This window comes from Pezoporus flaviventris, unplaced genomic scaffold, assembly GCF_033815535.1.
Source record: "Pezoporus flaviventris isolate CSIRO_AGI_PZ_B2104156 unplaced genomic scaffold, CSIRO_AGI_Pfla_v1 ptg000025l, whole genome shotgun sequence".
In the NCBI taxonomy this organism is placed as follows: domain Eukaryota; kingdom Metazoa; phylum Chordata; class Aves; order Psittaciformes; family Psittacidae; genus Pezoporus; species Pezoporus flaviventris.
Window position 1 is genome coordinate 3,779,312 of NW_026892573.1, and position 27,651 is coordinate 3,806,962.

At 41.2% G+C, this 27,651-nt stretch overlaps 1 protein-coding gene across 2 annotated transcripts; it reads right to left on the reverse strand.

Moving 5' to 3' along the window:
- Positions 1-540: 540 nt before the first annotated feature.
- OLFM4 (olfactomedin 4) lies at positions 541-23,870 on the reverse strand. 2 transcript variants are annotated; one of them, XM_061457266.1, is made up of 6 exons: positions 23,779-23,870; positions 21,480-21,557; positions 17,405-17,557; positions 11,917-12,129; positions 10,833-10,986; positions 541-2,711 (listed from the first exon to the last, which is right to left on the reverse strand). In XM_061457266.1, exons 1-6 carry the CDS (start codon positions 23,857-23,859, stop codon positions 1,918-1,920), a joined length of 1,473 nt encoding a protein of 490 aa, XP_061313250.1. In that variant the 5' UTR covers positions 23,860-23,870; the 3' UTR covers positions 541-1,917. The 2 variants fall into 2 exon arrangements, with proteins under 2 accessions (XP_061313250.1, XP_061313252.1); XM_061457268.1 differs by lacking the exon at positions 21,480-21,557 and having other exon boundaries at positions 23,779-23,857.
- Between the last annotated feature and the right edge of the window lie 3,781 nt (positions 23,871-27,651).

Below are 27,651 nucleotides of genomic sequence, written 5' to 3' on the forward strand. Positions count from 1 at the left end.
ACACACATAGATGTAGAGGGAAAAAAAGTATTTTCTTCTTTTTTTCTCAGCCAAATCCTTTCTTGGGCTGTTACAGATTATTCACACAGCAGCCGTGCGTGTGCTGGCTGATCAGATTACTGCACCAATGGCTCCATGGCTTTCAAATTCATTTCACAGATTCCCAAGAAACAGATGCTGGTACACGATAAGTTGCAACACCTGGCTTCAAAACATGTCATCAGTTCATCAGCCTCCAATATCTTGAGTAATATCTCAGTTTGGTGGAAAAATGTTACCCTAACCAGTGAACATATTTCTGTGTGGGGAAGTAAACCTCCTTTTATGTACTTTACATAAGTACATCAGTTGACATCAGTTGACGTCAACAGTTGACATGCTGATTCACACCTTTGCGCTGTTCCCAGAACTACTTAAGCACACACAGCCCAAGTCAGTTCAGTGATCCTTTTTTAAACATTTGGTGTTCTGGCTTCCCAGAAGTTACCTACTCATCACAAGCAGCTTTACATGGCTTTATAACACAGCTGAGATTCTTTGAACTTTTTTTTATTATTAAAACAAAACCATTCATTTGCATATGCATTGATTTTGATTATCAGAGGACACAGATATGAATGCATAAGTAACAGAAGGAAATGAATCACATGAACTTTCTTTGTTGTTGTAGAGTTCTGAATTCCAGGCTGCTTTCTGATGTGATGAAGGTAAGGTATTATTACAGTACACACACTCAGAAACTATTACACAATACTCATTAAAAAAAACCTACACACATCATATACTCAACTAATTTGACCAGACTGCTGTTTTCCACAAAACCTCTTACCTTGCTGTAAGACAGAATTACCCAGGGTACAAACTGGACCTTCTACTAACAAGACTCTCAGGAATCTAATTACAGAATGGCAAAAATGTTGAATAGAGGCACACTGAATAATATGGCTGTCATTTTATGGCAATGCATGATATACAACTAAAAGCCACCCATATCCAATAAAGTCGATGGGAAGATTTGCATCAGTGTACAAGAGCATAAAGGAAAGCAAAACAGTGTTTCTTACACTGTACTGCCAGGAAAATGAACATGTCTAGGTTTCAGTAAGACCTTTTTTAAGGTGAAGTTTAGACATGCAGAATTGCTAAGAGCAGGAGAGTGGGACAGAGGGAAAGCTGGTGAATGCCCTGTTGCCAGTTTTGTCCACAAGGTCATTCCAAGAAGTTCTTGCGAGTCATTTAAAAGTGGGGCCCCGGGGGCTGCTGTCCCACTGCATCAGTGATGCTAAGGGCAGTGGGCTCTGTCCCTGCCCCAGTGCCTTCACTTCCTTCCCTGTGGTAAGAATTAAAACAGCACAGTATATTTCTACCTTCTCTCCTAAAGTCTTGAGGCAGATACTACTGCTCCCACCTAACAAATGGGTTGCTGTCTTCTGACCAAGTATATTTCCCACAGTATCATAATCCTTCTATTAATTTCTCTGAACCCTCAGTTCACTCTGATGAAGAATGGCGGAAATTCATTCTCAGTTTCTGTGAGCCGTGCTTTGTGTTACAGTGACAAATGCTCATCAGTGGGTAATTAGCTTCTTGGCCAGTAGGTAGGCTGGGCCCATCAATTTCTGCAATCTAAATGCACTAAATCTACGCAGTAAATCTACCCTTAGAAGCAGGACGATTGTAAAGCACCAAGCACCCATAAACACCAATCAAAACCTAAAGATCCCGGTACTGCTAAACTGCTGTCAGCAATGCTACTGACCAGAGTGGGCAATTCTTTTAAGTGTAAGTAGTATATATAATAGCCACAGATACAGTACAACAGATCAGAAGAATTCTAAACTGGCATTGTCTAAAGTTGTATCGGATCTCTCATTTTGGTTGCTGCTAGTTTTATCGCATGCTTATGTCACTGAGATACTAGGACTGAAAGGTCACATCATATCTTAGGAGATAACCATCATTGTAAGCATACAGTCTCTGATCTGTGGGGCTATAATCAATGCTTTGGACTGTGTCTAATTTTTTATCCATAATGACACTAATACTACCTTCTTGGCCAGTACTTGTGTCATACATGTAGAAGATTTCCTCTTTCCTAGTGTTCACTGGCCTTGTGGCATACAGAATACCACATAACATGAAAGCATTGGAAACAGATGGTTTGTACTGTCTTGTCTGCCAAGTATTTAGCACATCAAGAGTAGTGTCATTGAGTTTGCTAATCACAATGTTGCCCATGTTATTTTCTGTTGAATATATTACCCACAACCCACTTTCATCCACAGCAAAATCTATGTCTTGCCATGATACACCTGCATAAGAGAAACGGTTACCGTAAGCAGCATTCAGAAGCTCCTTCCTTAAAACCATGGTGTTTTTTCTTATATCATGCTTCACAATATATCTTGAATTATAAGCATGATAGTACAAATAATTATTATAAAGGGCAGCACCACTTCCTTCCCCGTATGTTATTCTACTTTCATACATGGGTTTAAACAGCAACAAATTATCAAAGGAACTATAAATTCTGTAGTATTCCAAGTATCTCCCATCTGTGTTCAATGGTGCAACCCAATATACTTCATTCTCTGGGTTAGAGGGAGAGTAGTCTCTACCCCAGGAACCATATTTGTAGGAAAATCCTCTCCAGTTCAGCTTTGCAATATAGGGCTGGCTAACATTCAGCAGTCCACGGTGAATGCAGCTACCTGAAATTAGAAAGAAAAACACAGGATTTCTGAATGTCATCATCAGGAGAGAGATTTTTCAGATCAGCTTCATGGCAAAGGCCAGGCATAAATGCATAGCTTCATGAGCAGAAGGCTCGTTTTGGGGCCAAGGTCAGCAACTGGGTGGCACTGAGTGTTCCAATTTGACTCACAAAGTTAGTAAAAAAATAAAAAAAAAGCAGTATACATGTTACTACAACTATGTGGGGCAAGCAGGGGTGGAAAAAAGATAGGGACATCCATCCTCAGTTAGGATTAATTTTCAGAAAATAAGTGCTCATTGTGCTGCTCCAGACAAGGAAGAGATTTTTGTTTCTGCCCATTTGATGCACGTCAGCCATATGCGCTAGGAAATCCCTTGGAAAATACAACTGACGAAGCATTTTAGGTGATTTTTTACCTCAGTGGAGCTAAGAGCATAAGAGATGGGGGAAAAAAGGGGGAGCATCTGATTTCTATGTATTTCAATGTGGAGGGGAAGGAAGGAGCAACAGTAGCAGTAATTTCAGAATCACATATCAGATTAGCATTCTGCTGTCAGAATCACAGCTTCCCAACAGGGCATCACAGCTGCATGGGTCTTCCACCTCAGGCCCTCAAAGAAATCAGCAGACAGTAACAATCACAGCCTAGGAAATGTATACAGATTTTACTCCGAGTTTTCATGTAAAGCCACTCTGAGGAGAACGTAACTTCAAGCTGAACCAGAACAGCTCTGCTTTCCATATATCAACTACAAAGCCATTTGAAGCTCATGGAAAAATTAATCAAAATACAAGAAATACTTTCCTTTTCTCATGGTGAATGGCAGTGACATTCCTGCTTCCTGATAAATTCTCAATATTATAAGGCATTGGAGGAAAAAAGTCCACTTACAAATGTCCATGGGTTTGACAAGTCCAAAGCTGCCACTAGCAAAAACCAGAATGTTTTTTCCAAGTATTAACATTAGCTTTTTGTATTACTGCCACAAAAGTGACCCAGATTTTTCATTGTAAGGATATGTTCATCTGAGGTAATGGAGACAGAGATGTCAAGTGATTAGCACCATCTAATATTTCCCAATTCAGTGAGGCGCTCTAGCCACTAGACCCAAGGGTCACATGCCAAGTAATGGGTAAACTAATGGCCACAACTGCTCGATGTTCCCTCAGCAAAGGGACTCCGTACACCACCAGCTATGGCACCAACGATGAAAGTCAAACTTATCTTTTGAGACTTTAATATTTTGCATGTAAGCATGATTGCTTACAGCCTGTATGAAAAGAGTGACTGTTCATAAGTTCAGTCATATGAAGGGATATCTAGCATATCAGTGACCTATGTCTTAGCACAAATCAGAAAGAAATGTAACAGAGAGAGTATTTACCTTTTGTTCTTAAGGGGGAATCCCTTTGAGAGATTGCCCTCAAACTGCCCATACCTAAGCAAAGCCAGACAATACTTACAAAGCTGAATTGAAAACTCCTAAAGCCACTGTCAGGAAAAGCCTAAGAGACATCTTGTTTTCAAAAGCATCCTAATCTATCCCAAAGATAGAGGGAAATGTGGACACAGACCAATCTGAAGTATTCTTCTTGGAGAAAGACAGGGGAACAAGGTGAAAAATGGACTGCTGCAAAAGTAGAAGAATGTTTTTCTGATCTGCTTTGCCCAAGGGGAAGGTGCTCTGCCTCCAGGTCAAGGAAACCTCTGGTCTGAATATTAGAAAGGTCCAAGCAAGAGGGTAACATTTGTGCCAATGCGTAAAGTCCATTTGCACAGTGAAGCTCTCCATGTCTCCTCTCTTCTCAAAACATAGTGTTTTCCTCCTATTACAGAACACCTTCACCACTCACAGTTTTGTGCCATCTTGCACTAGTGACTTGAGGGACATATGATTCACCCGCAGCCTCTCTCAACATCTATGAGGAAGCTGGGTGGCAACTTTATATTAAATATAAATCACTATGCTGAGCTAAAGCCCTATGTCCCCAGGCCACATTGTCAACTTCTTTGGGTTTAGTACTGTGCACGGGAGCAGCTCTGCATTGACGACATGAGTTGTGAACAAACCTGTCTCTCCTCTCAGCCCCTTTTGTGTCCTGGGATTCTTGTGGAATGTGAAATGTAGGATGACCTTGTTTGAACGCTGCTTCCCTCCATACCACCAAGAATCAAATGCGAATCAGCATTCCTGGTTTGAAGCAGATAAGCATTTAAGCGTGCATTTAAGTGCTTTACAAAGGATGAGGCCCTGGAGCAGAAACCTCATTTCCAAATATAGCACAAGAAAGGCACTGCTGTATGGCTAGCCCAGCTGTATCTCTGGTAATGGCACGTAGCATGGCTAGTAACATGGCCCCAGCACTTGGCACAGATACCAGTGTTTGGAGGTGCTTGTACCTCAGCTCATGCAGAGGAAGAAAGCTAAAGCAGACAGTGCAAAACAGCTTGCAGCCTGCCAACTCCATTAATCAATTTGAACTGTTTTTTCTTACATCTATTATAAATTTTTGCCTCCTGCATGAGGGCTTCTTTCAAGCTGGTGACATATTGAATATCTTATTGTGTTTAAATCACAATAAACTTATTCCAGAATTAAATGGTTATTAAATGCTCTAAAACTCTTGATTTGTTTAGAAAAATATAGCACCAAAGCTTGAAGGTAATGAAGCACTACTAAGCTCATCTATATGCGACCTCAAACAATTTTTCATGTCATTAGCAGAACACAATTCCAGATTTATTTTAATAATTCATACATTGTTTCATAAATAAAAAAACAAACGTGTGTTCAGCAGAGAGACCTTTTTTACAAAAGAAATAATAAATTATTATTTCTTCCCTTAAAGAGATCTCTCTGCTGAACACTTGTTTGGTTTTTATTTATGAAACAATGAATTATTAAAATAAAGTTAGAAGCATGTTCAGTTTTAATGATATCAAAAATCATCTGTGGTTTCTATAGAGTATGTGCTTGATTTTGATTTCCTTGAAAACTCTTCCCAGAATTCTTACTTTTTTACCAAAAAACTCAGCGGTAGTCAGGGGGTGATCTGTCTTCAGCACAGGTTCAGAAGAATTCATTGTTGTTTATTTAATCTAAACTTGTCTCCCTGTCTGGATCTTGTGGGGAAAAAAAATGCACAAAGGAAACTAAGCGTCATGTAATTTTGTAAATATTAGAAGGCACTTGAAATAAATCCATATGCATTATTCAAACTTTTAAGGTTTTAACTCTTTTATCCATTGTTCTGGGTGTCCTGGGTTCAGCAGTAGCAGTCATTTTTCTCCTTCTTAGTAGCTGGTGCAGTACTGTGCTTTTGATTTTCAGCCTGGGAACAGCGCTGATAACACCGATGTTTTTAGTTGCTCCTCAGTAATGTTTACCCTGACCTAGGACTTTCTGAGTCTCATGCTCTGCCAGGGTGGAGGGGAAGCCGGGAGGAAGCAGAGACAGGACAACTGACTCAAACTAACCAAAGAGGTATTCCATACCATAGCATGTCATGCTCAGTATATAAACTGGGGGCAGTTACCCAGAAGTGCTAGATCACTGCTCAGTCAGGCTGGGTATCGGTTGGCGGGTGGTGAGCGGTTGTATTCTCTTCCCTCGTTGTTTCCCTTACCATTATTATTATTATTGGTGGTAGCAGTAGTGGTTTGTGTTATACCTTAGGTACTGGACTGTTCTGAGGGGGAGGAAGAAGGAGGAGAGTGAGTGAGCGGCTGCATGGTTCTGGGTTACCGGCTGGGCTTAAACCACCACACTGGGCCACTGATAAATGAAGTCCTGGTATTTTTGCCTGCCTTTATTTCATGCTTATGTAGCAAATAGGTGAGAGGAGGACTAACACAGGTACAAACACACATACTTCTCCTTACATAAAGAACCAGTATCTCAGCTCAGTTGTTTCCTAATCCTTCTTATTCATCAGAAAAAAGCTGGCATTTACTTATGAGGACTGGAGGGAGTCTGACTTGCTTGGCTAATGGGCTGCAAAACGGAGCATCCCATCTGGTCTTGCTTCACCCACTTCACTCACAAAGAACATCAGCTTCTCACTCTGACAATGAAAGTGCTAAACAAACTCCAGCAGCTTCCCCAAAGCAAGCAGCTTCCTCTGGTCACAGAAGAGAAGGGACCACCATTCATTTATGCAGCTGAAGAGCACAAGACAATGTGGGACCTACATTTAAAGTAACTCCCACAGAGGCCACAGAGACCAGGAGCAGGCTACTGCTACACTCTCAGACATGCTCCCAGGCACCATATGTGTACCCTCCTCTCCCACTGGACGAACCGCTGCATCCAGACGTGTGAGCTGTTACCAGCGTTACTACCGCTTGAGACATAGGAGATGGAGCTGGTTTGGCAAAGACTCATGTGGCTCCTACTGTCTCACTGACACAGGAAGATCCATGCAGGCACCTCTGTTTTCACCAGCATCACAGGACACAGGCACAGGATGACAGTTGGTGAGAGACTTATGCTATCAGCATCTAACAGGGGATGAGGTAGAGGGCTGGAGTCCACCTGAATTACCTTCAGACAACAAAATGTTCAGGTGCCTCAGCTAAACTCCCGCCATTGCCAATGTGTCTCCAGGGGCAGTCCAAACAGTCCTAGAGAGGAGCCACTGGCGAGCTCTTCTCAAGTTCCTTCAGGCATGCCTCTCTCTTCGTGTATGGACATACTTATTTCAAAACGCAACCCAAAACACTCAAAAAATCATAGACATCTTGGATACATAGGAGGTAAAATGTAAGGTAAAAGTGAAATCACTATACAACTCCAACAGGACTGCTTGAGTTTCAGCATTAGGTTACACCAAGTTTCCTCCTGCTGAGACCTATTCACCAGTAACTTGAAATCCTTAATTCCTAAATGTATAAAAGCCAGAGGGGGGAAGGAGAAAACAGGTTTGCTCTTTTTTTCCTTTCTTTTTTTGCCTTTGAGAGTTTCATCTGACTCACTTCTCCCTGCTGCCTCTCAGATCATTTCAGTGAGATATGACAAAGAACCTGCTGCAGAGTCTTCAAAGAACGATCCTGGGGTCTTTCCTCTCTATACTTGCCCTGATGAGAACAGCACAAAAGAAAAACAAATGGATAAATATTTCTTCCCCCTGGAGTGGTGAGAAGAAAGATGCCAGAAACTGCTGCAACTGGAAAGCCAGTGATGAGGAGGAGGATAATTAACTATGCATTTACTGAGCCCTATCTCAGACACTCAAACCCCCACCTCTTCGGTCAGAGGGTAAGGCAAATGGACACCAGTGATCTCTTTCTGCTTTGTTGTTTAAGAACAGGCCTGCTCACTCTGAGAAATACAGCAGCAAAGGTCTTGAGGGACAGAGTCAGAGGGCTGCATACTACAGCACTGAGAAGCAAGAAGCTTTAATTAAACTTGCCTTTAGACTCATGGTCTTAGACAGCTTGGGGATTAGCCAAGCTCTCTCTAGTTCATGTTGCCTACCCAAAACATGCAGAAGAGAGGATGAAGGAGAAAAAAAAAAAAAAAAGCCTCCAGAAAACAGGACAAAGAGTCAGTTTAATACAAACATTATAAATATAATATGAACTAAAAGCAGGGCAAGGCCAAATGGTTTGGCAGGAATTCAAGGCATTCAAGCTTGCAGACAAAATGCATGGAAATTGTGTTCATACACATAAATGAGCGCTAGAGAGCTTTGGAGTCCTAGGTGTGAGCATCCATGCAAAACCTCCAAAATGGCCATCTAGAAAATGCAGCTTTCTCACTTACTCCATGCCCCCAAGCAATAACATCGTACTATGTCTTCTTGTTTTCAGATATAGTTTGCAGGACACCTAACTGCTCTTCGCCCAAAGTTCTTTGCCCAGAGAATGCTTTTTCCCCACCAGGCACGTAAAGTTAGGATACACCAGTCTTGTATGGATTAACAGGGATCTGAGCCTACATAACACCTGGGTTATCTGTACAGCTGGCACCTCCCAAGAGGCAGGAAACTTGCCAGCCCAGGGCAATTGCTCTAACAGTCCTTTGTGCTGAGCCCAGAATCCACTCTCACCCTGAAGATGGCCATAACAATATGCCCACATACATCCTCCAATCCCTATGGGATTCCTATTGCTGTGGGCAGAAGATAAACTCACAGACAACACCAGAGGATGCTCTCAGCTGATGTCCATGGTTATAATCCTTTGGAAATCAATGGAGCTATTGTTCACACCACCCAGGGTTTTGGTCTTTTAGGTTATTTTCTGCTCTGTATTTTTCACATAATGCAGCAACATGCAAAGGTGCCTGAGCTAGCTGGCATGCAGGTCAGGAATATGGTCCCAGATAAATTCTATCCACCTCCCCACCATGGCCTGAGAAAGAATGCTAAATAATCCTAGTACAGCCACAATTCAATGCAGTTACGTTTACCCATCCTGCTCTAGACGTGACTTGCCTACCCTTGCACGAATCTGCACTGTGAAGCCTAGAACTCCCTTTCCCATTCAATGAAAGTTCCTGTGTCTTACAGATGCTCATGCCAACCACCTGGGTTTAAAAGCAGCCCTTTTCTTCATCGCTCATGGAAGGACACAGTATTCTTTTTCCAGAGTTCACTATTTTCCCACTGAAATAAGGGCTTGCTGTAGGCTTGAAATATATTGTTTCTTACCACTCACTGTTACCCCCAGTGAATCAATGAGATGCTATCCCAAATCCTTTTAAAATACTGGGGTTTGTTGTTTTTTTTTTTTTCCTCATTTGAACATTTTAAGCCCTTCCATAAGGAGCAGAGAAGCACCTTGAGATTTTGTAAAGCAGGTTTTTGTTTCAGCTTTTTCTCCTGCCTGATGCCCAGACAAGGTGCTTTTCATGCATCCTGCAGAGAAGTGCAACAGCTGCCTACATTGCCATGAAACCCTCAGGAGATCACAATAGGAAAGGCTGCTGACCCTAAGAGAGGCTTGTGTTTCTATCTCTCACCTTTCCAGCTAGGTGTCAGAGCTAGCTGGCCCCAGGGTCATAAAGAGGTAAATGCCAGCAGGTGCAAATCTGCACTTCTTGCAAGCACTACTCCTTGTTTTCTATGGGCAACTCTAGCTGATGGCTAACAAGCTTATGTGAAAAGGCAGGATCCTTCCCCTGGGTATTGTACACAACAGATCACTCTCTCTCTTGCAATGCTCTGTCAAAAGGAGCTCCCTGTGTATACAACACTCATGGGATCAACACAGTTTGATAAATCCTCCTGTTAGCAAGCGTGATCCTTGACCTGGCATACCTGCACCAATGTTTTGTGGTCTGCTCCAGTGTATCATATCTGGCTCTGAAAACTTCTCAGACTATAACTCACTCACACTGTGATTTTTTAAACTGAATACCATGTCAAGACAAAAATTATTCCAGTTGTAAACTAATGGCCACATGACCTGCGAATGTTGATACTTTAATATGAACTGCACTCTGGAATCACTGATCCTATTAGCCCCAAACATAACCTTTATTAGTTAAGAAAATTATAAAATCCTACTTCAACAGAAAACAGTAACAAAGCTCCCACTTATCTGCTGAGACCAGAATTTCCCCCCAGGTCTCTTGACCTTCTGATTTCGAAAAATCTTTTCTAAAGATTGTGAAGCAAAAGTAATCTTCACGCAAAGCTACCTTCTGGAGCTTGGGTATCAGCAGCTTTATTAATCAGCTATTGCTCAGACATTCCCAAAGCAACATTAGAACAAAATTGCCATGACACAGTCACACTCACAAGAGCGATTAAAAATCAAAGCTGGTCAGAAAAAAAAATAGTGTTTCCCACAAAAACAAGACAAAACAAAAAGTAATTGTTTTGAGAAAGAGAAGAGGGGTTAGATATTTGATTTTCACACTGCAGGGGAGATGAAGATGACAACTTTTTCCAGTTGAAAATAGGTACTGTGTCTGGAAGAGTTTGTTTCCTGCCTTTATTTTCCTTTTGAACCCACTGATGAAACATTAGGAGCTGTCTGCTCAATTTTTCAAGAGCTAAGTAGCATCATTACAACTGTATTTAATATTAACAAAGGGAAATCTCTGCATTTACTATTCTACCCATGTATTACGTTGTCTCTTATCTGATATGCAACAGAAATGCTTACCTGGTGGGAAATAAGGGGGTACTGTAGTTTTGTGCGTTCCCTCTTCACACTCTTTCAGTCGTTTCTGGAGATCCACAATTTGTCGACGAATTGCAAGGATATTGTTTTTGTCCAGTGATTCTAGTTCATTTACCAGTATAGTCAGATTTGTGATCTAGACACAGAAAAATAGATAATAAATTCAAATTTCTGTTCACTTTATTTTACAGATATTTTCAGGCAGTGTTGATCATAACACAGAAGATGTTACAGAACAGTTTTTAAGAAATATCCTCAAGAATAGGCTTTATCCTGCTAGCCTGAACTTTATATTTCCAGCAGATGTATGTGACCGTGAAGAAATGCTTTGGTTCTCAGCTGTATAACATAATGCAAAAATATAGTGTTATTTTTATAGTACATACAAAAATATCTAGTAAGTCTTAGGAGGTACTAGCTGTTATATATAAAATGTACTTATTCCAGCCTTACAAAAGTATCTAGAATTCTATTTGCAAAGATAAATAACATTCTCTATCACCTACTTGATGATCTAGAGGACAATGGACTAAATGATATTTCACTTTTCATCTAAAGTTATTATACTCTCTAGGTGAGTGATTAACTACAATTTTGAAAATGTGATTTATAGTCTGCTGGGAAGGTGATAGTCTTTCCCATTCTTGATTTCATATTGATTGGGTCACTGCCCTAGCAACCAGAAGCTGATTTTTTTAATTATCTGTGTTAAAGCAAAGAGGCTTTCAAGCATGGGGGTCTATAAATTATTATTTATTATAATAATATAATCAGCTTGTGTGCTTAACACTATGCGAAACTGTTAACTTCCAGGCAGATGTTTGGTAAAAATAAAGCTTTCTCCATTTGCTTTGGGGTTTCTTTGCTTTTTTATGCTCTATATCAAGGAAAAAGCTGTTAATACATTTAAGGTCAAGCTTTCTTTTAATTTATGCCGGTGAACTGCTAAAATAATTCCACTGGCTGCAGTAGAGACAGGCTACATTTTCTCAACCTAAACATTAAAGAGAGAATAGACTATCTGTGTATTTGAACTCTCTGTAGCTAATTAAGACTTTGGGAATACCTCCAAATATATTTGCTCAACGATGACATTGCTTCCGACAAGGCTGAATTTCAGCTGGGTGACCAGTCTCTCCAGGTCATTGATTTCTACTTTCAGCAACTGGAAGTCCAGCTCTGTGTAGGATATACTGCTCTTCTCCATATGCTGCACTCTGATGGTTAGGTTAAGGATTTGCTGCTGATACAGTTCAATCTTTTTTGAGTACTCTCTAACCTTGAAGAATGAAAAAAAAAAAGGGTACATATTCAAGTCCAGGTTAGCAAATAAGACAATCCTGTTTGAAATCGCTATTATATTTCTGAGTACCCTATGCATGACTTCCACATACTTGACGTATATATTCTTCACATAAACTACATAAATGAAATTCTCATCACATATATAAAATATGTGAAATTTAATCCTCATTTATTGTTGGCAGTTGCACAAATTCCCCTCAGGAATGCCTGGGGATAACTGAAGGCAGAATTTTACTCAGTCTTCCTTTTTTTTAAATTCTTTGCCAATATTGCCTCTCTGAGCTAATTTTATCTTCAGTATGCCAAGAACTTATATCGGCAAAAATTTCATTAGGAAATCTGCAGTGTATTATCTCACAAAAGCAACCCAAGGAGACTGAAAAATGCAATAAAGGATCCCCAAGTTTTTCAACTTCATTTCTTACTAGCTCTGAATCCAAATAGGATTTTACCCTGTGTACATTTGAATTGTGTCAAAAGCTGGCAGAACCAATCTGGGGTTTGTCTTTGGGCAGGGGTAAAATGTTTAATCACAGCATTAAAAACAAATCTGGTTTAAATGGAAGTGAAAATATATTGCAGGCTTTAGCTAAAGTAATTTATGTAACAGCTTTTTCAGCCTTTGAACCATTAAACAGTTGTCCAGATAAATAAATTTTCACACATGTATCTGCTGAGGTAAAGATCACAGCACAAGCATTGTGATGCAGAGTGATTAAATTATATGGAATTGGGACATTCCTCTGAAAATGTTAGTTACTTGAAATTTAACACTTTGGGAAAGACATGTAATTTCTTTCCCATATGCTTCATAAATGTTATGTCTCTTTTCCCTTAAATCTGGCACTATAACAGGCTGCCCAGGGAGGTTGTGGATTCTTCCTCTCTGAAGACATTCAAAACCCACCTGAACATATTCCTGTGTAACCTGCTCTAGGTGGCCGTGCCTTGGCAGGGTGGTTGGACCTGATGATTTCCTGAAGTCCCTTCCAACCCTAGTGATTCTGTGAATTCACTGATCAGCAAAATCAGTCTGGAGCTGGAAGATACCTCTCCAAAAAAAAAAAAAAATCCTGAAGAAAACCTCCTGAAAATAATCTTCAAAGGTCAATGTTTAAACTGTGTCTAGAGTTTGCACAAGAAAAAAGAAATAAAGAAAAATAATACATGATTACAGCCTGAAAAACATAAAGCAAGCCCATGTGTGAATGAAATTGCACTGCTGTGTGAAGCTACGTGCATCAGAGGGGCGTGTGGAAATAACCTTTCTTACAGTAATACTAATAGTAATAATAATAATGGTAACAATAATAATGAAATACAGACCAAATTCACAAACTACTGAAATAAACAGACAGCTGGAATTAGTGATGGCTGCTCATTAGTGAGAAACCTGTGAATCTGAAGTTTTCTCCAGGGTCCTGAGAGCCTAGACAAAATGCTGAGTGCTGGAACAAGGCATACATAGTTTTTTCAGCCCTGATTGCAGAGTGCTGCAGGACACAGACCTGAAGTTCTCTTCCAACATCAGAGGGTTTTCACTCAGTCAACCATCTAGGTCATTTAAAGACATGTCAACACTATCCAGTGGAGTATAGCTGAGAGATATCCAAGTTGAACTTGAATTAGGGCCAGCACTCTGCAGTGCTCTTTACAGCCACACCAGCATCGCAATGAACTTCAACTAATAGCTCCTCTGGTGAATTATTGGCCAAATATAATTTTCCCAGCAGTGCTCTAACAGGTTTATACTGCTTTTGTAGACAAATTCAGCACATATGTCAAGCACTGAAATGCCCTGTGTGGACATTCCTGCCTGCTCAGGTATGGCTTAGGAGCTTCACTAGCTTAGAAATATCAGTTGAAAAAGGAACATGATGTTGCTCTGTTGCTTGACAGATAAATTTAAGCAGTTTATAATCCCTGTTCTTTTATTTCATCTACCTGCTAGGGACTGGCTGCTCTCCCTTAACAGGCTGGCCCAGAAATTCTGCGCATATCCCGTATTTAGAGCTACAGACCAATGACTAGCACTGATTACTGCCACATTTGCCATTAAAGCTTAAAGCAGGGTAAGATGAGTGCATAAGACCTGTATTAGCCCTTTGTAGGAAGAGAGTAGAGCCATGTGAAGCATATGTAGGAAAAAAATTCCTCAGTTTCAGTTTTTCCTCCTTTCTAAGCATTGTCACCCTCGTGGAATGAAAAGGGCAGGAAAAATTTGCAATGCTTATTTACTGTGTCGTTTACCTGCAATTGGTATTTATCAAAACAGGTTTTGCAGCATGGAGACACTTCTCTAGAACACACTTGGAGAATACAGAAGTGGGGGAATGGTGCAAAATGAAGATGTAAAAGAAAAAATTGGGAAGACTGAGGGACGAAAAAAGAGAGAAGTAACAAAACCAACAACTCTCTGAAGTCACTCAGCCCAGGACACTGGCTTCAGGCAGGCCTGACCTCTACAGACCTGTAAGGAGCTAGGTTGGCAGACAGTCCTCAAGCTGACACCCAGAATAATTCCACTGCAGGCTAACCTGTTTTGAAAACAGCTGTTCGTGGCAGAGGGGAGGCATGATTTTTTCCTCCAGTTTTTGTTATGTGAGGATGTTGTGGCAGTTATGAGCCAAGTTCTGAAAGGCACTTTCTCTCCTTGGGATCACATACTGATCCAAGCCTGTTACAGAGTTGTCCTCTCCCTCTTCCTATTGAGAGGAGCAGCCAATTCCTGCTTTGCTTTGAAAGGTTAATTTTCTTCTGTAATCATAATTATGCTGGCAAAGGTTGATGTGACAGAGGAAAAATTAGACTGGTATTTTCAGCCTACAGTTTGTACTCATTTGGCACATGAGTGCATCTCTTTATCTGTGAGCTTCCTTGCCTGCTGATTCTATAAAAGGACCCCCTTGCTTTTGAATTAGCCAACAATCAGGCAAAAGGTTAACGATTCAATCAGGTTGTTTATCTGGGGCTTGTAGCACATGGAAAGCATCCTTAAGAGGGTCTAATCCTGCAGCTGTTACCCAGGAAAAGCTCCTATGAGCTTCAATGTGTGTTATAGAAGAGCAACTGAAGCATGGATTCTCAGAGTCAAAAAAGGAAACACTCAGTAGAAATTCTCACCCCTGTGGTGAGACTAGGTTACATGTGAGCATGATTCCCTAGGAGTTTGCTCAGGATCATTTCTTACAATGACCAAGAATGAGAGCTTGGCTTTCCTCCATTTCATTATTTCCTTCTTTCTGTGAGTATTATCATGACTGAAGTAATATATTGAATTGTATTAGCAGGAAAGGTGGAGAATTTTTAAGCATGGAGATGCAAGCATCACAAGATCTCAGATTTCTTAAGTTCAGATATCAATAAGGCAATGTTCGACAACTTTCTTCTTTCTACAGAAAAACAACATCACAACTGAGAAATCTTACACACATAAAATCACATCAAAATGCAATCTGTTCATTTTCATTTCTGACCCAGTGTCTCTTTGCCAATATCACACCAAAGTATATATCACACTTTATCTGACTAGATGCATTGTAACACTGCTTGGTTGATTGGTCTTGACAGGATGAAATTCAGTGAAGCCCGGGTCAGTGAAAGAACTTTTTGCTGTCTGCAGCGAGAATTGAAAGGTCAGTGTCTACACTGTGGCACACTGCTGGGCACCTAAGGAGGACAACACAGTACACTAGGTGACGCCAGCTGGCAGCCTAGACACTGAAGTCCACTGTGGGGATTTATCTTGCCCTGAATTTAGAGGTGAGTTTCAGGTACAAATCTGCACACCTAATTTTAGGTATCTATATTAACTTGTGTCTTTATATGAGCAAGATGTCTGAACTCAATAGAGATCTGAGGTTGTCCACACAAAGATGTCAAGCAGCACTTGATGTGCTCTCTAGATCTGCACGGCACTAGCAGGTAAGTCAACCATCCTAAAGGAAATATGCACCATACTGAGGAAGTACTGGTAAGAGACTGGTTACACAAGGGCACATAACTGGGAGAGGTAGCACACAAACACCTTGAAGAGCCACACCAACTTTCTGGCTGAGAAGCATGCTCCTGATCCTGTTCCAGTGCAATTAGCTTAAAATGCCAGCACTGACCACAATAGGAACAGTATGGGGACCTGAAACTTCAGAGATCTTCATGGATCATTAACTCTGAGCTACACCTCCATGCTGCAAGGGATCAGGTACCTCCTGTACTTGGAGGCAGTGGGACTTCTGTCAGTTTGCCCTTCATATCCCTGCTGACAGCTGAGTGTGTCTCATTGTTAGCTCCAATTCTTTCAAAACAAATGATTTGAACCGAAAGATCTTACCACAGGATCCTCTGCTGTTGTTGTGTTTTTTATGCATAACTTCTTATCTGTTCATGATTATACGAGAGGGTTATGAATATTTATAGTTAGAATTTATAATTTAATGCCGTTCCTTTTCTGCTGATTAATTCAAGAACACTTCACTTCTTAAGAAGTTTGGTTCCTGAAGGAAACACTTTCTGCTGGACACCTAATCTGAATCTTGAATATTTATCCAGTATCAAAAGTCAAAGACAGATTTCTGTCTTCACAGGCAGCTTCACCCCATGAACTGCAGCATGTATAGGTTTGCCCATGTTCCTCAAAACAAATTAATCTGAATTCATGCAAAAAGCAGCCGAACAGTGTAAGGTGTGTTTGTCTTCAACAGCAATGCATAATTCAGCAGTCCCACTGCCACAACTTCAGATGTTGACAAGAAAGGTATTTTATTTTTTAATTTTTTTTTTCTAATCCATGAGAGCAGAAGAAGCGAAGGGGCAAATATTCACCTACTTCTTCACTCTGGTCTTTGGTGACTTTTCCCTTCCTTCTATTCATTTCCCTTTCACAAGCTGGCTGTCTTGATAAAAATAATAACACGTGAAAGAGCAGGAGGCTTGGCTTCCTGTAGCTCTGTGTAGCAATCACAAACCAATAAAACTGAGCCAGAAGAGGAGAAACATAACCATTCTTCCAAAAATACTGTAAGCCTTTAGCTCTAAAGGCCTAGAAAAGAGACCTAAGGATATTCAAATGTACGACATCCTGCAACGTCAAAGATTTAAGATTGAATCACCCTTCTCTGTGTTCTCACAGAGCCCTCTTTCCCACTGTTTGAAAGACACATCACAGAAAAGCACTGACTGCTGTACTTTTCCACAGGCAACCATTTTCCAGCAGATACAATTGTTGTATTTATGAGAAAAGAACACCTTACTTGAGAAAGCTCTATCTCAAATTTCTTCATGAGTGTTGCAGCTATTATCTCCAATTGCTCAGCCTTCTGCACTGGGAAGGTGGTATCTGGCAAGTACACAGAGCACTGACAAGTTCCCTCGTCATCCACAGAGCCAGACACATTGGTGAAGAGCTGCAATAACAAATCAGCAAGGAAAAAAAGTGTTAGCATTCTTCTCTGGAATCAGTAACTAAGGTCTGATAATAACATGAGCTATGACAATTATAAGATCTACAACTTCATTAATAGAATCATAGAATAGTTAGGGTTGGAAAGGACCTTGAGATTATTTATTTCCAACCCCCCTGCCATGGGCAGGGACACCTCACACTAAACCATCTCACCCAAGGCTCTGTCCAACCTGGCCTTGAACACCGCCAGGGATGAAGCAATCACAAATTCCTTGGGCAACCCATTCCAGTGCCTCACCACCCTTAGAGGAAAAAACTTCTTTTTATAGACATCTTTCACCTTTTTCTTCTAATGAGCTCAAAATAGCTAGCAATTTTTATGATTCAGCCTTACAATCTTACTGAAAATAGTTAAATATTGCTGTAAAGATTGTACCATTGGAAAAACAGAGGCATATAATAGTCCTTACTTTCCCAATCTTGTGGACAACATTCCTAAGATAATGAAATAACTTTTACAGCAGACAGAAAAGCACACAACAGCAGGAAAATAACTTAATAGTTAGGGTTTATAGTTACTGTTCTGTTATCTGAATTGATCAGATTATCTAGTCATTTCCATCCATAGAGATGAAAGCAGTGTAACAGAGCCAGTAACGGGGTTTTGAAGAGAAAAATGTGTAATTTGTAGTTTCTCAGCCAGCCCAGAGGTAACAAACATGCGCATTTAATTATACCGTAGAAAGGTGATGAATTAAATATGCAGGATCAACCTACAGAAGAGATATTTATTTTGATACAAAACATTGCACGTAATACCCACAAATCACAGTCCGCCCATCCACATTTGTGGGTAGTCTGCAAAGCCATTGCCCGTGCCATTAGCATGAATCGTGACTGTCTGCATGCTCAAAGAATCACCATTGGAGCAATGTGTAATGTGTATGGAAAGGTCAGGGCTGGCAATTCATAATCTTGCCATAATTTACAGCCAAAGCACATAATTTCCTATAAACACTGGGCTGAATACTGAGTGTGTTTGGAGCTGTTCTTTTCTGTTTGTACACAAAATGTTTCTTGTTCATAAACCTATCACGTATTTATTAATAAAGATATTTGATGTTACTTTAAAATATTCTGGTACACACTTCAATGCAGCTGCATATGTTAAAGCTACAGGCTTGCTCCTTAAATACACTTCTTTCTATAATCTCTCCTCCTGCTTTGCAGAAATCCCAGTATTATTCATCTGTTTTCTCTTTCCCTCTTAAAAATAAACAAGCAAACAACAAAACTATTCACTGAAAGCTGACACTTCAACACTTCTCCCTTTGCTTTTTCACAGTGATTTCAACTAACCACCAAGCCAGTGCAGAACATGCAGTGATGGCCATCAGCAAAGCTATCTTGATCTGTGAGCCCAAGAAGAGAACAGCAGCAAGCAGGAATGATCCCAGATCACACTTCCGGAAACCTCTTTACCTCAGCCATAACAAAGAGCCTGCATCTCATTTTGAAAGAAAGTATGGAAATAAGTTTTATCTGTGTTATCTAAGCACCACAGCCCTTAAAACATAGGCAGACTTCTGAGGCCATTTAATGTGAAAGGAAGCAGAGAAATATCTCATGGTATTGCAGAATGTCCCAGCACATAACTTCCATTGATTTCCCTGACAGGTAGGTTACCAAAGCACTTCTGAAAATCCCACTGGGAACCTACTGCAAACTATTTATAAGTTTCCAAGTACTTTTGAAGATACGCTAGCAATACCTAAATAACTATGAAAAATAGGTTCATAAGTCACTTAGATGCTTCTATACCTCTGAATCCTCTCTGTAAAGCCATGACTGGGATGGCTAGCTGTTCAGTAATAACAGAAGAAACAGATGGGGTGTGGGATGACAAAAGAAGAAATAAATGTGGCTTAGCGAGTATATGTGACTGTCTGTAAGACTGTTGTGCACTGGCATGCTAATTTTTATGTGGAAGGTATTGTATTCTATCCCTTCTTTGAATAGCATAAGTACAGCATATATGTGTATATGTATAGCAAGAGAAAGTGTACTATACATAGTACAGCATAGTGTGCTGTATACATAATCACGTTTCCACACATAGTGTAGTGTGAACTGTACATTGTATACTCTGCTATAAAGTCTTGATTATATATGGCTATCATTTTATCTAGAGGTACCACGCTTATTTCATGTGCTAAGCAAACCATTCACAAACATGTTCAGATGACCTCCCAAAAAACCTCCAATTTGTGCATTTAAACTCCCTATGAAAAGTAACCATTATATTTTAACATCTGTGTTAGGAGTGAGTCCTGAGTTGAAGGAAGAGCTTCACTGCAGTAAGTGCAGCTTATGTCTGAGCCAAGAGACAGTTTCCCCAAAGGAGCAGACAGCCTGGGATGATGGAACTGTTTCCATACTTCCATTGACATTACAAACATTGGGATCGTAACGTTAATGAAACCAAGAAGCATGATTTAGTTAAAAGCCCCTTGGGTCAGTAAGCACTTCTATCAAAATATAAAACCAGTCAAATGATAACCATATAGCAAAAAAGTCTTCCCTGATCCTGTAAAAATTTCCACAAGGTAGGCTGTTACTTTTGATCGAGTTGTATGGTTTTTAAAATTTAATAATTTATATTGGATGCTTAAAAAAGAGCAAACTGTCCTAGCCTACAGCAAGGACTTAACTGCAACATTTCACTCTGTAAAATTAAGCTGTTACATACGCATATTTGAAGCTATGAGAGATGTTCCTTTCCCACAACCCTTCAATTTAAGAAAAGGAGTAGGAGCCAACAGTTACTCCATTTTCTGAAAAACAGAATATTTAATCAGCTGCCTAAATGTGGGCATAGGGTTTCATGCTCACAACAGCCAGGCCATTTCAGTGCTTAATTTCCAGCTACACTGTAGCCCAGCAGCATTTACAGCTCTGAATTAGCTACTTGGTTATCCTAAGACATCCTAAGGAATCACACAGCAGGGACCAGAGGCCACCCCAGCTGACCTAAGAGGTGGATGAGGTTTGTGTCCTGTTACTGAGAGCTGGAGAGAGACTCCTGACTCCATTTAACTGTCTATATCCTTTACTGGAGCGGGAAAAGGTCCCTCCACATACCCCAGGCACCACACTGGGTTACCCTGGACAATGAAGACCAAAGATCAAGCTGTCTACCGGCTCCAACCTGTTGTGGAGCTGTGCTCTGGACAAACTCTGTTCTTGGTACTAGCTTGCAAATGCAGAACAACTGTGTCACTTTGAATCTGCTCCGAAGCAAACATGTTATTAAGCAGTCACTGACAGAGAGAGACAGGGAAACCAAACCCTGAAATCCACAGACCATGAACCTGAGCACTGTACCAGAAGGCATGGAAATCAGATACAAGTCCCTCTATCATCCAATACTTGAATAAATTTTGATCTAAGTAGAACAGGGAGAATCAAGACTTTCTCACCCTCAGCAACCAGAAGCGGGCACTTCTCAGAAAGCAGTTTCAAGGCCCTGTTCTGGTTTACATGGGAAGGCAGAGTTGAAAAGAAGTCTCCCTATTCCTCCAGGGAAGCTGTAACCACCAAACCGTTTGATACATTGCTATCAAACCCCCACTGCCCCAGCTGTTTCCTATCTGGGATCCAGTTCAATAGTCACAAGGACAGTGCTGGAGCTTTGGATGTGACCTAAGGCATTGAATGACACAACAGCAGCACTAAGGATTTGGGGAATTCACTACTGCCTAAAATCCTGGGTATCCTGAAGGCTTTTCCTGGGCAGCCGAACTGACATGCCTTGTATCAGAGTTAAATCTCTGAGTGACTAAATGTGTACCATTTAAACACTGGGACACAAGTTCTTAATTTTGCTCTTTTCTGGACTTATTGAAGAACAGTAATGGTTATACCTTTGGGGGAGTGTGCAGGTTGCCAGTCACCTTGCTAGGTTGAGTCACATATGGGAGCATTGTATTGGGATCAGGGCTCTGAAAAGCAAAGGAAAGCCATTTCCAGAGTTAATTCCTGCAGATAGCATCATCCCTTCCATACCAGCTAGCCTCCACACTGCAGCTCTAAACCACTTTGATTTTACTATGGGAGCAATCCCCAGCAACTGTAAAATTAATTGACTTTTCTAATCTGCTGCTGAGGTGACTGAAGTTTTCCTGGGCATAATGTCACTTCAAAGACACTTCTTGAAGAAAGGCTTGATGTGACCAATGAAAGGCAGGGGATGCTCAGCCTGCCCAGGAGGTGTGAGCTGGGGCCTGGCAGGCAGCCCTAGCAGATTACATGTCAGTATAAAATGACAGGACAGTGCTTTCCTGCCCTAAATTTGGAACTATTGTCTTCCCAACAAGGATGTCTGCTCCTCACTGCCCAGCTCATGCTCCAGCTTCTCAGCACAGCACTTGTTGCTGCTTTCACACCAAGATGTCAGGCTGCAAGCTGTGATGGCTGGGGCATGTGTCCCACTCTGCTACTAGCACCATGGAGGGGAAAGCATCCCACCACAGAGTAGGTAGCCACCACAGTGCTAAGGATACAGCCAGGTCCACCTTGGGAGCCTTTTATGCAGTAAGACGATATACATGTCCTTTAATTCTCATCTGTAGTTGGCACCTGCCTTCCTGCCACACCAAGGAGAGCAGCTGTCACTCTGGCACTGATCTCTGTGTCACTAAAGGTCTGCTGCATCCCCACACAGTGTGCAGAGCACGGTGCATCGCCAGGGATGCAGCACACTGCCACCCACAACAGGGTCTCACCAAAATCTGTGGCAAACTGGGAACTGCAGCAAGACACCCTTGATGTCAAATGGTGTGACAGATGGAACATCAAATGGGCTTCCCCTGCAACAGGGCGCTCACCCCTGTGTCTTTCTGCATTTCCCAAATTTCAGCCAGAGCCCCATTCCTGAGCTAGAGAATGCTGAGGAAATACAAATGGCTGGCAAAAGGCAGGTCTGTTAAAGCACACATTGTAAACAGGCTTCTGTGGGACAGTTTGTCAAATAAATCCATTTCAAGAAGCATTTGTGTGATTATATGATTACACTGAACATGGCGGGGGAGAGGAGGACATTGTTAGGGCAGAGAGCATCACAAATTGGTAAGTTACATAAACTGGGGCTGCCTTAAAGCAAAGCTGCCTGAGGAGAAACATCTCCCATATCAAGCTTATCAATACATATTTACACCTCCGTCTTGACTTTCGAAACTTTCTGGGTTTTGAGCAGATAAAAGCACCTTCCCAGGAGGTGCTGACTTCACTGCCTGCATCCACAGTGCTCCCAAACTTCAAACAATGCAACTAGTGGCATGCCAGATCTTTCTGGTCAGTGACTAAACCACAAAATCAGAAAGAGTCATTGGGAGCCAAAAAGGGGTTTGCTTGTTTATTTTTCCCAGATTTTATCTAAAGAATACCAAAAGGCAATCACTTCAGGTCAAATAAAACCAAAATGATTTGTTTCATTTGGAGGAGTTTTTAAGCTATTTGCAAACTTTTTTGTCTGATAATTTAAGCTCAGTTTTAAATTGAAAAAAAAAAAAAAAGAAGATGCAGTACAAAATCAAAGCAAATCTTTCACTAGTGTAATTTAATTTTTAATTCTTGAATTTTTTTTTCTACTTTTGCTTTTCTCCCTTCCTCCCTGGATTTATTGTTTGGTGGCTGTTTGGGATTTTTTTTCCCTGACAGCTGGCTTTGATTTGAATATTTCTCTTGCCCAACCAGATAGAGTTTTATGGAGAAGAGGGAGAGCACCCCACAAAAAACAGCCAGCATGGTTTTCATGTGCCTAGTCATAAAGCATGAGAGCAATCATGCAACTGAAAAAGCCCCTACCTCCCAACTGCTTTCACATCAAAGATGTGGATCCTTTCCTGCTATAAGCCCTTGCTAATTAATTAAAAGCTACACAGAGCATTTAAAATCCACTCAGAGCCTCACTGGGAGTTGCACTCATCTAACCAAAGGCAGAATTTGGCTCTGATTTTAAACCTGTGCCTCACTTTTACATTTATTACCCAGTCCTTATATATCAGTTGGAGGGAGGATGGAGGAATACTTCAAACTTTCTCCATGCAGAGATCTCAGCATTTGCCCAATAGTAACCTTGAAGAATAAAGAATTTTCAGCAATCTAAATTACATGAGAAGAAAAGAAGACACCAAAGTTCAGGTTATGAAACTCTCATCTTACCCCTTCTGTTGCCGCCTTTGTTACAGCCAGAGTGATCATGATTTGCATGAGAAGCAGCACAGCCACCTGTGTGTGCTTCATCTTCTCACCCAGCAGATGTGACAGCGCAGGGACAATGGAGGTCTTTTATAGCACAGCCTGGGGATTTCCCCAACTAAGCCTTAAGGAACTAACTTGCATATTTTTTTAAGTTTTTGGATAAGTGATGCCATGAAGTTGTATAATAACAGGTGCCAAATTCTTAATGTGCAAAGAACTTTTGAGTTGCCATCACAAATTTACTACTTCCAGTTTCCTAACTGGAAAGCTTTCCCATATGGTGCAGTATCTAATCTTAATCTTGATTAAGCAGAACACCAGGTGCTTATTTGCTAGGACAGGTAGATAGACACTTCCTCTTACTGTGACTCAATCACAAAAATTCTTATAGATGCCTCCTAAGTTATGCAGACAATACAGGTCTGCGTGGTATTTATTACCTATAAGCACAGAGAAGAGCAGGTCTGGTTAGACTGTTCACACACCAGAAACATCATCTCTTTTTTAAATAGGTAAACAGACCTTTGACAATAATGCAGAGAGGTCTTTAGAGCTTTTCAGTTCCTTCAGTTCTCACATAGCACAGGTGGGACACAGACTATCTCTGCCCATTTTCTTTTCCCAGAAGGCTTATGCCTTGTGTATTAGCACTATGTATCCATTAATGCTTACTCGTGCATTAACACCGTGCCCTCATTAGTGCTTACTCACTTGCTCTCTTTCGATAGAGCTGCATGCCACCTGACCACAATGATTCATTGTCCTGCCTCTAGAGCACTGATGTAGAAAGATTATAAAAGGCTGCAGGCAATGGTTAGTGTGGCTCCACACTCTCCAGCTCTACTATATAACAGGCACTGTCTGAAGATCCCAAGGCACCTAGCCCACCATGGGAACCCCTCACTTCCAACAAGCTACCACTTTGATGGAGCCAGCTGCAAGCCTCCAACTGGTGCAAGAGAAATCAAGATTCCTCTCCAGAGTTCTGTGGATCCCTGGGAAAATGAGCTTGCTGTTTGGGAGGAAGGTTCCAGTTGGGACTAAGAGGATGGCCATATGTGTGCACTTGTAAAAGAAGTCAACAGGTCTCTAGGCTAAAGCTTGTCCCTTCCTGTGCCTGTATTGTCCATGCAGTGTTTATTCTTTTCTTCTTAACTTTGTCAGACTCGGCTCTTCTGCTGGGTCAGTTGTGTGTAAGTGAAGAAAGTGGTTAGGAGACGCTTATTCTGTTCCAATGTTGGAGGGGAGAGGTAATGGCAGGAGCAGTGGTTTTTCCAAGCAGCAGTACTGCCTCATATGAAACCCGCCTCCCAGATGAGGAACTCAGAAGGGTTTTTTGTGCTACTATAGCACTGTCAGCTCCAGGTGGCAAATTGGAAAATTGAAGCTCAGGGCAGATCCATACTAGAAAACTCTTCAGAGCAGTCATGTCCATTGGGGTAACATGTTTTTACCACATCTTCTCATAAGTATAAGCCTCGTGACAGATTCACAAGGCTGGCAGCAGCTATCTTTTTTGAGAAGTAGCTCATTTTTCAGGGAATGGATATAATATGTTCTTGCAAAAACACTTTTTCACAGCAGAAGCTGCATTTCTGCTGGAGGTTTTCATAGCTAATAATTCAATGTAAGATAGACAAGACCTGGAAGGCATGTGAAATGTCTGTGCAAGAAGAACCAGTGGTGGTAAAGCAAGAAAATGAATCTATGCCTCTTCCTCCCAGGTTACAGTGGTCTGATTTCCTGGGGTAAATCTCAGTACTGTCAAGGGAATACGAAGACTGAAGCTGTAATTACAGTGTCTTTGTAAGGGCTCAAGTCCTGAGCTCCAGTTCAAAAGGAGCAAATTGGCCCAAACCAGAGCAGCTATAGGGTATGAGCTACCCTCTGCACCATAAAAAACATTTTGGCCACTCCAGAGCAGAGTTTAAGTGCAAACCAGCACATACGTATTGCAGGTAACTTGTAAGCCTACACTGCCCAGCTAGTTAACTCCCAGTTTACTCTGAGGTGGTGATAGCCTGACACTGCCACTTCCTTCCCAGCATCTTTTTTTGAGTGAACCAACTGATCTTCTTCATACAAAAATGAGGGAAGTCCTGGGAACAGATTGCTCTCAAAAGGTGGCATTGATGAGAGTTTAATCCCTATCAATGTTGCCTGGTCCTCCAACTCCTGCCGTAAGCCCTCTTGGTACATCCCTTGTTATAGAAATGCCACTCTGGTGGGCTGTAACACATGCCTCAGGTTATTTGTGATGCTCCAAACAAAAAGAAAATAGATAGACAGATATATAGATAGAGAGAAAGAGAGAGAGAGAGAGAGATCAAAACACAGAAAAGCAACGATCACAAGAGCAAAATGTCCCAGAAGAGACTGAAAAGGAGAACTGCTCTGTTTCATTGTGTGGATACAAGGGAAACCACCAGGCTGCTGCAAAGGAATCAGCTCTGAGCAGGCTGCAAACAGGCCACTTTTTCTGTGGACCAGGCATCATTCCCAGGGGTTGGATGCATTTAGCAGGATAAATGCAGCCTCAAGGAACAGCCCAACACAGAGAAATAAGGAAACCAACCTGGCATTTCAGATGGACCTATCTTCGTGCAAACCCCAGGTAAGCTGCATGATCCGTGCCCCATCCACGCAGCAACACCTTGGCAGCCTGCAAACTGCCTGAAGGCAGCTGGCTATGGGACATACAAGCCTACCTGCCTCGCTAGGACATCTGTAGTCCTGCTAGCTACAGAGAGGACCACTTTGCAGCACACATAGCTGCACTCGCAGGCTCCAGCACAGAGCATGTACAGTTCCAAAGCAGCTTTGTGGAGTCAGTATAGACAGCCTGTGAGTTGGGGGCTAGATCTCTAATCATGAGAAAAACCTGGGGTTTGAGCATAACAGTAAGTCTCTGTTCCTTCCACAGGCTGGTACTGCAAATCACTCACAAAGCACAATAATTTCTCACCAGTTTTGTTTCAGGCTTAAAAGACAATTCTGAGATAGGAAGCAAATATTAGCTAAGTAATGATAGTTATTCAGCTGCTTTGGCAATTTCTCCTGCATTTCTGTTTGCACATGACCTCACAGAGACAATAAGGATATAAATTTTTATTCCTGGTCAAGGCATAATTATTACTAAATAAAAATACCTTCTTTGGATTTATGTAGAACACTTCATCTGAAAAAATAAGTTAAACCCATTGTCTGCATTTCAGAGGAAAAAAGCTATACTTAGATGTCATACAGGAAGGTTGCACTTATGTATGAATTTCTGCTTAGGAAACAGCAAAATACAAGGGTTTTCTCTTTGTAGAGCTCCACCCACCAGTACTTCCTTGTTGTGCAACAGACCCAGTGGGCGATCCAGGGCAAAGTCCCTGGAACACAGACTTTCTCTTTGATTTCAGTGAGAGTTATAGATCAAAATGTATTTGAAAAGAACACTCTTTTTCTCTCAGAACCCTGTTCTTCTCAAACCAGCCTAACTTAAGCCATTGTGTTTATTACAGCAGAGATTGTTGTGATTTTTATTCAACAGAGAGATAGGTGATCCAGATCATCTGCTCTCATCTGGCTCAGTCCAAAGTCATTGGAGTCAAATAATACTTAATTGTGCTTGGTGGTGTGAACATAACCTCTACTTCTCAATTTCTCATCTACATTTGAAAAAGATAGTATTTCCCTGCCTCAGACTCATGTTTTCAAATTAGATGCACCAATAAGAATAAGAGATAGTCAACTATTACAAGAACAGGGACCACATTAAACATGCAAAAATAAGGGTAAAAGAAAGGATACATGTCTCAGCTTGTAGGCCAATGACAGGATGAAGAA